The sequence below is a fragment of the Babylonia areolata genome, chromosome 6, assembly GCF_041734735.1.
Source record: "Babylonia areolata isolate BAREFJ2019XMU chromosome 6, ASM4173473v1, whole genome shotgun sequence".
Classification (NCBI taxonomy): domain Eukaryota; kingdom Metazoa; phylum Mollusca; class Gastropoda; order Neogastropoda; family Buccinidae; genus Babylonia; species Babylonia areolata.
The window spans coordinates 26,792,275-26,804,480 of record NC_134881.1 but is presented as its reverse complement, the minus strand read 5'-3'; the positions used below and the strand labels follow the sequence as shown (position 1 = coordinate 26,804,480).

General features: G+C 40.0%; 1 protein-coding gene across 1 annotated transcript in view; it reads right to left on the bottom strand.

Annotated features, from left to right (window-relative positions):
• LOC143282891 (uncharacterized) overlaps nt 1–12,206 on the bottom strand; it is a 56,722-nt gene that overhangs the window by 34,636 nt on the left and 9,880 nt on the right. Inside the window, exons 7-13 of the mRNA XM_076588769.1 lie at nt 8,410–8,583; nt 7,946–8,079; nt 5,860–6,225; nt 5,441–5,531; nt 3,884–4,141; nt 2,531–2,636; nt 460–627 (exon numbers count right to left, since the gene is read on the bottom strand). Coding sequence (XP_076444884.1) covers nt 460–627; nt 2,531–2,636; nt 3,884–4,141; nt 5,441–5,531; nt 5,860–6,225; nt 7,946–8,079; nt 8,410–8,583 — 1,297 coding nt within the window. The remainder of the gene's footprint in view (nt 1–459; nt 628–2,530; nt 2,637–3,883; nt 4,142–5,440; nt 5,532–5,859; nt 6,226–7,945; nt 8,080–8,409; nt 8,584–12,206) is intronic.

Sequence of the window (12,206 nt, the reverse complement as noted above, 5' to 3'; positions counted from 1 at the left end):
AAATAATGTGCGCTTATTCTGAGTTGACAAAGAGCTTGTTTGTGAGCAGGATCGATTTTATCAGTTAGATAATTCTCAATTTGATAATCGTTTCTTTTAATTTTGTTGTAGAAATCTAATCTACTGTATTCAGTTTTTCTCTGTTTCCAGAATTGTACATATCTATTTCTTAGTTGTTGGCGTAATGTAAATTTAAGTCTGCTGTTACTAAATGTCGACTGATTATTCCAAACATGACCTAATCCTACATTGTGAAGAATATTCTTTACAAATTGTATGTGTGTGTGTGTGTGTGTGTGTGTGTGTGTGTGTGTGTGTGTGTGTGTGTGTGTGTGTGTGTGTGTGTGTGTGTGTGTGTGTGTGTGTGTGTGTGTGGTGCGTGCGTGTGTGTGTGTGTGTGTGTGTGTGTACAGACAAAAACTCAAACAATGGAAGAATCACAACAGTCATTTTGCTTACTCTTGGTCTCCGTGGATACTCTTATTCTTTCCGTGGTCCTGTCACGGTCTGATCTGATCCGGTCTTTCCGTACCCTGCGGTGCTGGGAGAATGTGCGTGTGAGACTGGGGCTATAGGAGCCAATGTTGGCGAAGCTGTACGCATTACGTTCATCACGGGGTACGTACGCTGTCAGACACATGGAATGATATTTGTATCAATAACATTGTGATATGTACACTATCTGTTTCTTTTCATACTTTCTTTTTTATTATTAATTGCCAAATAAAAGATACGATTTTTACCTTTTTCTCTCTCTCACTCATGTGTAATTCATTGTTTGTGCGTTATCTTAACCACAGACAGTTGTTTTGCATTTTATTAATTTTTGCTCAGTGCTCACAGATGAACGGAAGTCTTGCTCCAGTGTGGATTGTTTAGTGTGCCACTCTCTCTCTGTTTGTTTGCCAGCATGCGCTTGGGTGTACATGCATGCGTGTGTGTGTTGTGTTTACATGTGTTTTCATGTGTGTGTTGATAGCAAAATAGTGTGGCAAGTTTGTGTATGATTTTAGTAACATGAATACAGGAAACAAATTAAATCATTCTTCTCATTCCTTCTCTGTAAAAAATTTAAAAAAAAGCAAAAAAAAAAAGCCCTTATTTCAACAATGTATGTATGTTAAACACATGGAATAATACATGTTTCAATTATATCCTGGTACACATACTGTCAGACTCATGGAACAACATCTGCTTCAATAATACTGTGGTATGTATGCTGTCATACACGTGGAATAATATCTGTTTCAATTATATCATGCTACATATGCTGTCACACACGTGGACCTGTTTCCAAAAATACACATGCAGTCAGACACATGAAATGATGTCTGTTTCAACAATATTGTGGTACATATGCTGTCAGATGCATGGAATAATATCGGTTTCAATGATATTGTGGTGCATATGCTGTCACACACATGGATCTGTTTAAAAAAAACAACATATGCTATCAGACACATGAAATGTTGTCTGTTTCAACAATATTGTGGTACGCATGCTGTCAGATGCATGGAATAATATCGGTTTCAATGATATTGTGGAACATATGCTGTCACAGACATGGATCTGTTTTCAATAATACATATGCTATCAGACACAAGAAATGATGTCTCTTTCAGTAATATTGTGGTATGCATGCTGTCAGACACATGGAATAATATCTGTTTCAATGATATTGTGGTACCTATGCTGTCACAGACATGGATCTGTTTTCAATAATACATATGCTATCAGACACATGAAATGATGTCTGTTTCAACAATACTGTGGTATGCATGCTGTCAGACATGGAATAATATCTGTTTCAATAATATTCATAAAACATGTTGTTTTTTTAAATGCACTGAGAGAAAGAGAGAGTGTATGTGTGTCTGTGTCTGTGCGTGCGTGGCTTTTATACTTCATAAAACAAAGAACGTGAGCACCTGTCAACCACTCCACACAGAAACTGACATGGAGACAAGATGGTAGACAAGGAGCAAGAAATCATTTTGCTGACATGAACTGAATGCACAAAACGTTAATTCTAGTGAACCCAAACCCTTTTTGAGTGTTTATCTGCAGTATGCATACCAATTTTCTGATACAGTCATCAGCCAAAACTTTTCTGCTTTTTCTGTAATATAGCACACAAAAAACACACCAATAAAACAAACAAACCAAAAAGAAACGTCAACCGACTAAACTGCTCCTCAAACAGTGAAAAATAAGAATATCTAGCTTCTGAAAATGATGGTATGCCATAAGTGAAGATGACTGGTATGATTACACAAAGGTATGTCACTCTCACCCATTAGCCACTTCTTTCTTTTTACCCCCCCCCATCCCCCCAACTCCCCCCCCCCAGTCTCCTCTCCCCCCAAGCCCCTTCTTCCCCAAAATAACAGACCTCAATCTCTTTTCTTTATCATCAGGGGCTTGTAGGTGGACTCTGGATGAGACAGGAATCGAAATAAGAGCTGGCTTGAGTACTTAGTCACTGTAACCTGTGTGAAACGAAACATCTTTGACAGCGTACACAACTCACAAGATGTAACGTTCGATGACAGAAGTCCGTTTGTAACAGAATCTTTGTCCTCCTTAGGTCTACGAAAACTGGAGCTCCGAAGACTGGTCCTGGTCGTGGAATCTTCCTGGAAAAGGAGAAAGAAGGCACATTCGTCACCACCCTCACTTTATACCAAAGTGGAACTATCCTTAGTGTTACAGGAACAGCTGTACAAAGGCATGCAGGTAGAAGAGTACATGGAAACATTAAAATAAATCAAAATCCTTTGTTACAGGAACGAATCACAACACTTTTAGTTATGTGATGCTTGAACTAACAGCTGTACAAAGGCATGCAGGTAGCAGAGTACATGGAAACATTATAATAAATCAGAGGGAACTTCTCGATTTTGAATTGTCAGTGTACAAAGATGATCATTAAGATAAACTGTATCATGACAGGCTACGAATCAGCAAGTCTGGAGAAACCGACTTCACCATGACTCAGAATTCCAGCGTGTTTATCTCATCACTATGTATGTACTGTAAAGTTCGGTCTAAAAGCCGTGACTTTTTACCCCAGCTTCAACCTCTGCGGCTTATACAATGATGTGGCTTATTTGAGGATTTAAATGATCCCGAGAGTGTCACGTTCTTGTCTATTCTTAGCTGCCCTTCAACTCACCAAAATCATGATTTCTGTCCATGAATTTTTGGATGAGCTTCAGGATAGTGTGCTAACTGTTCATGTTTTATAAATCAAATTCCCACACATTAAAGCCTTCAGATCAGCATTCAGTTCTACTCTGCTCAAGCATACACCCTCATTATGCCGAAAACACGATGAAATGCCTATAATGCAGCCTTCAAATTAAAGATGATCGACCTAGCAGACGACAGTGCAAGTGGCCAACCAGCAGTGACCTCCACTTTGCGTTCATGGTCATGAAGTAAAAGCAAGGCTGAAGTCAGTGACAAGATGGTGGAGGAAGCTGTGCTGGTTCTCTTCAACTCGGACACTAAAGACGAAGATTTCGGTGGATTCAGTGAGCAGGATGACGTTGAATAAATGTGACTATCCCTAAATTATGGATCTTATTTTCGTTTTTTTTTTGTTTTTGTTTTTTTGTGGCACTAGCAGTATTTTCACTTGCTTTTCTTTGTGTTGTTCCCGCTTGTGTTTATTTCATAACCTACAGTATTGACAGCTTTTCTGTAGTATCAGTATGTGTTCCAGTGCTGGAAATAAGTGTGGCTTATAAGCCAGTGCGGCTTGTGTATGTATGAAGTTCAATTTTTTCCAAAATTTAGTGGGTTCAGCTTATATACCAGTGCGCTCAACAGACCGAACTTTACGGTACAAGCTCACCAACCCCAGTCTCAGGTCACTCACGTCCTCCCCATGGTCCCAATTCCTGTGCAGCGAGCTGAGACTGCTGCTGGTCCCCTCTTGATCACCAGCTGAAACTGAAGGCGATGAAGGCAATGATGACGGTGCTGTTGTTGGGGTGTTCCCCACTGGTGTGATGTCCTGGCCAGAGTCTCGTATTGAAGTGTTGGACGATAATGTGTCTTCTGCCGCGTTCTTCTGGCTGCTGTCACCCTGCCTTGCAATCTTATCTGCTTTCTGAACGTCTTCTGAGAGGATGCCCTGAAGAATGAACAGAATCAAGTCATGTTATCATCACTTTCTGATTTTTTTTTTTTTTCATGATGAAGATGATTTCATGATGATTTTATGATTTTACCTGCCAACTTTTTGATCAGACTCCAGTTTCCTAATGAAACAACCTGAATGTAATATTTCAGTCACTGAGGTGTAACATATCAAATCACCCATTCACAAAACAGACAAAAATGTTGATGACAGATGAGATCAAAATCACAATTTTTCAGACAATGATGTTTTCAAACAAAATAACCAATGTAATGTAATGTAATGCAATGCAATGCAATGTAATGTGATGTGCTGTAATGTAATGTAGAGCAATATGCTTGTGTCACAACAGATTTCTCAAGGTGAAATTCTGGCAGACCACAACTCATGGTCTGGATGAATGGGAGATTACATAGCTGAAAATGCCGTAAGATTCTCTCACTTCCTAGGTGGATATATCACACACACACAAATGAGCAATGCTTTGATTTCAGTTTCTCATGGAGGCGTCCCTGCGTTTGGACAAATCCAAACACACTACATCATATCTGCTAGGCAGATGCCTGAATAGCGATAATCCAACAGACTAGGCAGCCGCCTGACCAGCGATAATCCAACAGACCAGGCAGATGCTCGACCAGCGCTAATCCAAAAGACTAGGCAGATGCCCGACCAGCGCTAATCCAACAGACTAAGCAGATGCCCGACCAGCGCTAATCCAACAGACTAGGCAGATGCTTGACCAGCGCTAATCCAACAGACTAGGCAGATGCTCTGCCAGTGATAACCCAACAGACTAGGCAGGCCTTGAGAACATGCATATATATTTGTGTACCAATCAGAGTGGATTTCTTCTACAGAATTTTGCCGGAGGACAACCATTTTCTTACCATGGGTTCTTTTTCAGTGCACCAAGTGTGTACTGCACATCGGACCCTGGTTTATCATCTCATCCAAATGACTAGACACTCAGTTTGATTTTCCAGTTATACTTGGGAGAAAGGGTGAGACCTGGATTCAAACTCAGGCCCTCACAGACACTGTATTGGCAGATAAGCATCTTAACCATTCTACCACCTTTCTTCCACTGTAATCTACGCCTATGCCTAACTTAATTCACACCCATACCTAACCTAAATCTGTGCCTATACAATTTCATTTCCATAGGCGTTTTTGCTTGACTTCTTTTTAATGCACTTGCTTCTGGCAGACAACAGTAAAGTGATGATAAGGAAACACAAGCACATACATACAACACACACCAAAGCTGTGGAGAAGGTGAAACTGTCATACCTGTGTAGGTCTTCTGGTCTGCCTTTCATGCCTTGCTCTGACCTTGCGCTGTGTTTCTGCCTCTTCGTCACGCTTTGGAGGCTCATAGAATCTATTGGAGAAAACATGCACAAATATGAACACTTGCACATGCAAATACTGGGACATATATGCACACACACACACACATATACACACCCATACAAACATGTGCGCGCACACTCACACACACACATAAACATACACACACATGCACACACACACAAACACACACACACATTCAGAAGGATTCTTGACATGCAAACTGTACAGCTCTTATAGGTATCTCTGCATTCAAAATCATAACAATGCACGGTCATTATTTGTACATGCGTGTGTGAGTGTGTGTGTGTATGTGTGTATGTGTGTGTGTGTGTGTGTGTGTGTGTGTGTGTATTCACCTTGTGAACACTGAACTGGTAGTAGTGCCGGCAGAGGTGGTGACTGCAGTTCTGGTGGCAGTGGCAGTTGTGGCGATGGTGGTGGTGGTCGTGGATATGGCAGAAGAGGGAGGAGACAGGACTGAGGATGTAGTAGTGGTGGTAGTGGTGGTGGTGGCGGCGTAAGGTAACGGGGAGGAGGAGGATGGAGAATGGATGGGGGAGGAGGAGGTGGGGGGTCGGGTGACTTGTCGGCTGTTCAGCGCCGCTCTCTCCAACTCCTTCTGCTGGTTGATCTCCTGCTGGCGCTGGTAGAAAGGCTTGTACCCAGACCGGGTCAGGTAGTCTCGGTATGGTGCGTAACTGCTTTGTTCTGACCAGCTGTTCCTGAAAGGACAAGTGTAAGCAACACATATGCTAAAAAAACAAAAACAAAAAAACAAAACAAAAAAAAACAACTGAGCATGTGCAAAATACACATACTATGCATACATAAAACAAATGCTAAATTGTTTGTACCCCATCAGTGCAGCTGCACTGCAGTTTGCAGTTGCTGTGGACTGATCCGACAACAGTTGAGTGCACTGTCAAAGCCATACTCCATACACAACATGCACAAAACATTCTCAAAAATATACTGAATCCCCTTGACAGCACCACCAAACAAGAGAAGCTAAAGCCTCATCAGTTAAAAACGCTGAGTGAGAAGACAACTGATGAGAAAGCAAAACTGTACGTGTCCACTGCAGCACAGAAATATTAGTACTATGTCCAAGGGAAGCAACCAGTTGTTCCGGATAAATCAGTAATCAGGGAACAAAGTATTAAAAAGACTCCATAAAATATCTACAAACATTGAACAAAAGGCATGTGCCCACAACACACACCTTGCATGCACAAAAACAAAAGCTTAATAAGGCTCAACAAAACAAACATGCTTCACTTCAAACAAAACCAAGTAAAATAAAATGCAATTAAAAAATAGATGAAGCAAACAAAGTTAACTAAACCCAAACTACTACTTTTTGACATGAAAAATCAGATTTGAAATAAGATACATTCAAAAGAAAAGTGCATTTCACACTGAAATTAAAGGCAGGGAATACAACAATGCCTGTGAATAATAATCAAAGCTTTAAGCAATAATCCACCAACAAAACCATACTACAGTGGTGACCTGGTGGTAACACGTCCGCCTCGGAAGTGAGAGAATCTGAGTGCTCAGGATCAAATCCCACACTCGACAGTACTTTCTTCCCATCCACCAGACCTTGAGTATTGGTCTGGATGCTAGTCATCCAGATGAAATGATAAACTGAAGTCCTGTGCGTAGCATGTGCTTAGCGCATGTAAAAGAACTCAAGGTAACAAAAGGATTTTCCCTGACAAATTTATTTGCACAAAACGTCAAGTTTGACAGGAAAACAAATACACCTGCAGACAGAAGAAAAAGGAAAGGAAAAAAAAAAAAAGGGTGGCTCTGCACTGTAGTGAACGAGTGAACAGCAGCCCAAATTTTACACAGAGAAATCTGTTGTGACAAAGAGTAACACTTACAATACAATACAATACCAGTTTCAGTTTTTCAGCTTCTGAAGGAGGCGTCACTGCGTTCGGACAAAGCTATATACACGACACCGCCTCTGATAGGCAGATAAAGCCTGACCAGCAGCTAACCCAACTCCCTTAGTCAGACCTTGAGTGCATGCACATATGTTTGAGTACCTATCAGGGTGGATTTCTTCTACATAATTTTGTCAGAGGACAACACTCATTGCCATGGGTTCTTTTCAGCGCACCATGTGCGTGCTGCACACAGGACCTCGCTTTATCGTCTCATCTGAACGACAAGATGCTCAGTGATTTTCCAGTCAAACTTGGGGAAAAAAGGTGAGAGCAGTATTTGAACCCAGACCCTCACGGATTCAGTGCTGGCAAGATGAGCATCTTAACCATTCTGCCACTTTCCTCTCTTCCTCAATACCAGTGCCCATGGAACATGGTATCAAAAAAGTCAACATAGATACTAGGAGGGCCGGGGCAAAAAGAACTTTCTTTCCACGCACTGCCTACGTTAACACATGGATATCACATTTAGCCACATTACCTTTCTCCTGAGTTGGATTCCGTGGAGCTGGCAGACGTTGTCAGGACGCTGGGAGAAGGGTTAGAGGTCACCGAAGTTGTCGTCAAGGATGATGTGTTGGAGAGGTGGTGCTCAGAGCTCATTTTTTCTCGTCTCTGGAGGTTAGGGAGGAAAGTCAATAATATCAAGTTTCAGAAGTGTTTCTTTCATTCTTCAAAATGTAATCCTCTTGTTAATGTAGAATATTCTGGGCTTTGTCAAGCACCTGGACCATCTTTCTGGATAGAGTTTTATATAAGTATCCACTGTTATTATCACTACTGTGTGTATGTGTTCTTTGGGTTTGTTTTTTTTAATTTTTTTTTTGGTTATCTTCTTTATTCAAAATTCTGCACAAATCATAACTAAATAAAATGGTAATATGTAAAAAAGCAAACAATAACCCCCACCCCCCACATCCCCTCCCCAAGATCTCAGCTACTCACTCTCTTTATCCAGCTGTCGACAGTGGCACCAGAAATAGTGGCAGAGCGCTGGAGAGACGTGCCATCGCTCCTGTTTGTTCGGTCATGCTCCATGCTCACACTTTCAGTCGTGTGCGACCCATGTCGCCATGGCTCATTTGAGCGCATGGCTGTGCTGTGATCTGTGCTTGAGTTCTGGTGGACAAACAGGAAAAAAAATATATTAGAGTTTGAAATATATGTATAAATATTCAAAAATTTTAAATAACCTTTCTTTAGCTTAAATGTCGCACAACTGCTACTCTGTTTTCCTGTTTTTCTTCTTTCAATTATGCTTAATCTACTTGATATAACTATTACAATATGTCTACCATAATAGAAAATCTGAATAATATTATTTAGAAGAAAGAAAAAAGGGACTGAATGGACATGCTTTGAATCACCCACAATCTGGCTTTATACACAACACAAACTTTTATTCCTAAATTTTTTTTTTTAAGAGAAAGAAATAAGATTACTAGCTACCTGTTACTCACATTACAGTGTTGTTTTGAACACAGTAGCATCATAAACAGCAAACTTGGTAAAATAAAGAACTGAGAAAGAAAATCAATCTTTTTTTGTCTGGTTTTCTTCTTTTAATTCAAGAATATATATTCAAAAATCCACAGTCCAAATGTGTGAAAGAAATCAAAACCTGGATCTTGAATTGCCAAATTATGCACTTAAAATGCATATAAATCCCAACACTCACAGTGAACATTTTGTAATTATGAAAATGTGCCACTCATCATTAACTGCATCAAAAATCAACATAGTTCACAGTACAAAGCTCAATTACTCCTTACCATGCTAACAACAAAGCCTGATGACTACATATTTTTCCATGTCACCTCTGGTGATGATCATTTCATGAATACAGAATAAATTATTCAAAGTTAACAGAACATCAAAATATCCAACAAATTACTCTTACTCTTGTAGAGAGAGAGAGAGAGAGAGAGAGAGAGAGAGAGAGAGAGAGAGAGAGAGAGAGGTAATCTGTGGTTCATGCAAGATGCAACTTTTTCTTTCATGTAAAGCATAGTGAGCTTTCAGTGAGACAGTACGCTATACAAATATACATCATAAGTATTATAGGTAAGTGTGAAGTAAAGACATCAAAACAACCAGCTACCAGTGGACGAGTTCCTTGGGAACTGATAAGTAATTCCCAGACAGGTGAAACTTATGACTGCAGATTTTGATTCTGCAGGTGCTTCTGCATGCTTTTCTTATCCCAATCAAAAATTAAAATAAGAAAAATCATCCTGGCATCAAGACTGCTTGACAGGAAGGTGAAGTCTGATCTCCAACATACGGTTGTCTTTTCTTCTCCAGAACGAATCAAACAAAAAACCACATCATCACTACAAAGGCATACACAGAATGAGCAACAGCAAGCAAGCATGCAAGAGAAAAGGTTAGCTAAAGAGACTGAGGGAAAGAAAGATCGAGAGTGAGAGTATAAGAGAGAGAGAAAATGACAAAAGGAGAAGGATTAGAAGAAGGAAGAGAACTTTATATGGTTAGAAGACATCAATTTCGTCTGTCAATGATCAAAAGAAATGGAAAAAACATGAGCACGGTTAGAAGACATCAAATGCAGTCACTTATAATGGAATAAGAGAAAAAACAAACAAAATAAAACAAAATGGGATCAATTAATTTACAGAAACAAAACAAAGTTCTTTATCATGCAACTGATGTCTGAACGGGTGTCTGATGGAAAAGCTCAAAGATGAATAAAATACTGGGGGGAGAGGGAAAGTGGGAGAGCAAGAGAGAGAGAGAGAGAGAGAGACTAAGAGACAGCGACTGGGAAACAGAGAGAGAGAGAGAAATGTTGAACGCATTTGGTCATGGACCCATATATACATCCATAAGGAGTCTGGGGAAAGGGTTTATAGGCAATCTGTGCAAGGTAACCTGAATTCTGACACAAACAGAATTCACCAGATGACATCAGATTCACACGCACAACATGTAGCATGTCGATGTAAGGTGCAACATGAGAGGACAACCAGCAATCAGTGTCACTTCAATCTTGTAGTCATAGTTGAGTTCCATTTCCTCTACCATTTCCCAAGTTACCACAGACATATAAATAGAATAAAATAACAAAAACTGGGTGCTTTGGCCTTCAAGGAAATGCTGTCTTTGTTTCACAGCACAGAAAATAAACTTCACAACACGGCTGATATTTTTTTGTTCCTGCCTTCTATCAGCAGCAGTAAAGGGGTTAAAGGGGAAAAAATGAAGCTAAGGGGGAAAAAAAAGGAAAAAGAACAAAGGAGCCAAGAAAAAAAAGAGTAGGAGACAGATTGAAGATTTATGTGACAAATAAAAAAAATAAAAAAAATAAAGACAGTAAAAAAAAAAAAAAAAGTATTTAAGACAGATGAGAATACTTTGCCAATACCCCTTCTATTGTTCAATACCCCCCCCCCCCCTTTTTTTTTTTTAAAGAGTTACAAGAATTCCACTCCCACAGCAAAGCTGTTACTGGAAAAGAGATCAATAGCACTGTCTGACCAGATTGGAAGTTGCATTGACAACCACTTACATATTTTGTTGCACTGACATGTCATTTGTACACACCACACACACATTACAAGGAAATCATTTTGAATGTTTTTTGTTGTTGTTGTTTGTCTGTTTTTTTCTTTCCCCTTCAGTTAATCATGAGCCGTTTGGTTTGTCAAAATCATGAAATTTCCTCAATTCAATGCATGGCTTTGTGATTTGTTTTCCTATCTTTTTAATATGTGTCTGGATAATCTGATTTTCTTTTAAAAGGAAGCTCTCTATACTTCCCATGACAATAACATCCGCAAAGAAAAATCTGTGTGTGTGTGTGTGTGTGTGTGTGTGTGTGTGTGTGTGTGTGTGGTTTTCTTCAGTGCAGGAGCTCAGTTCATTCCCCTATTTTCTCCATTTTCACAATATTATTGTTTGTTTGTTGTTTTTTTTATCTCAGAGCTGCATTCATGCTACACTCTCCCTTTTTAATGTGTTTAAATTGTCATTCTGCTATAGTGATGTGGTGTGTAGAATGGAACTAATTACAATGTTCAAGAGATAATATAACCTTCTACGCAAGGAGGAAAATACCTAAAAAACAAAACAAAAAAACATTCAAATAGGGTACGTTTGTCATAGAAGATGACTTCTGTGTTGAAAGGAAGTAATTCCATACTTCTCGTACTGTATCATCATTATTTGTTCGAAAATAGGAGCACAATGACTTTTGGGATACGTGGCGATGAAGTAAACAAACCGCCAAACAATCTTGTGTTTGTCTTTGGCACAATTCAAAATTACAATTCATGTCTGCAACTTCCAATCCAACCACACAGGAGTTTTCTACAAAGTCCAACAGTGCTGGCAAAGGACAGGCATCACTGTGTGGAAAAAACAACAACACTTACATCCTGAGCCGTGACAACAGACTCAGAGCTTCCCACCGCCAGGTGGAAGCCGACATCTGGGAACACCTTGGTTTCATCAGATAACCAGGGGGGAGAGGTAGGAGAGGGAAGAGGGGAGAGGGTGACAGTGGTGACTGCATTATCGGGGATATCTTGGTCCAAGACCTGGTCAGTTTTGGGCGTGTCACGTTTGAGTGTGTCTAGAGAGGAGAGACTGGCAGGCCTTTTCCGTGGGAACTGTTCCAAACCGTGCGCACAAACAACAAGGTTAATCGTGTGTGGGAAGTTAACCCCAAACAACAGGCATTTTGTGATGGATTCAATAATACACTGTTCAGTCAATTTGAT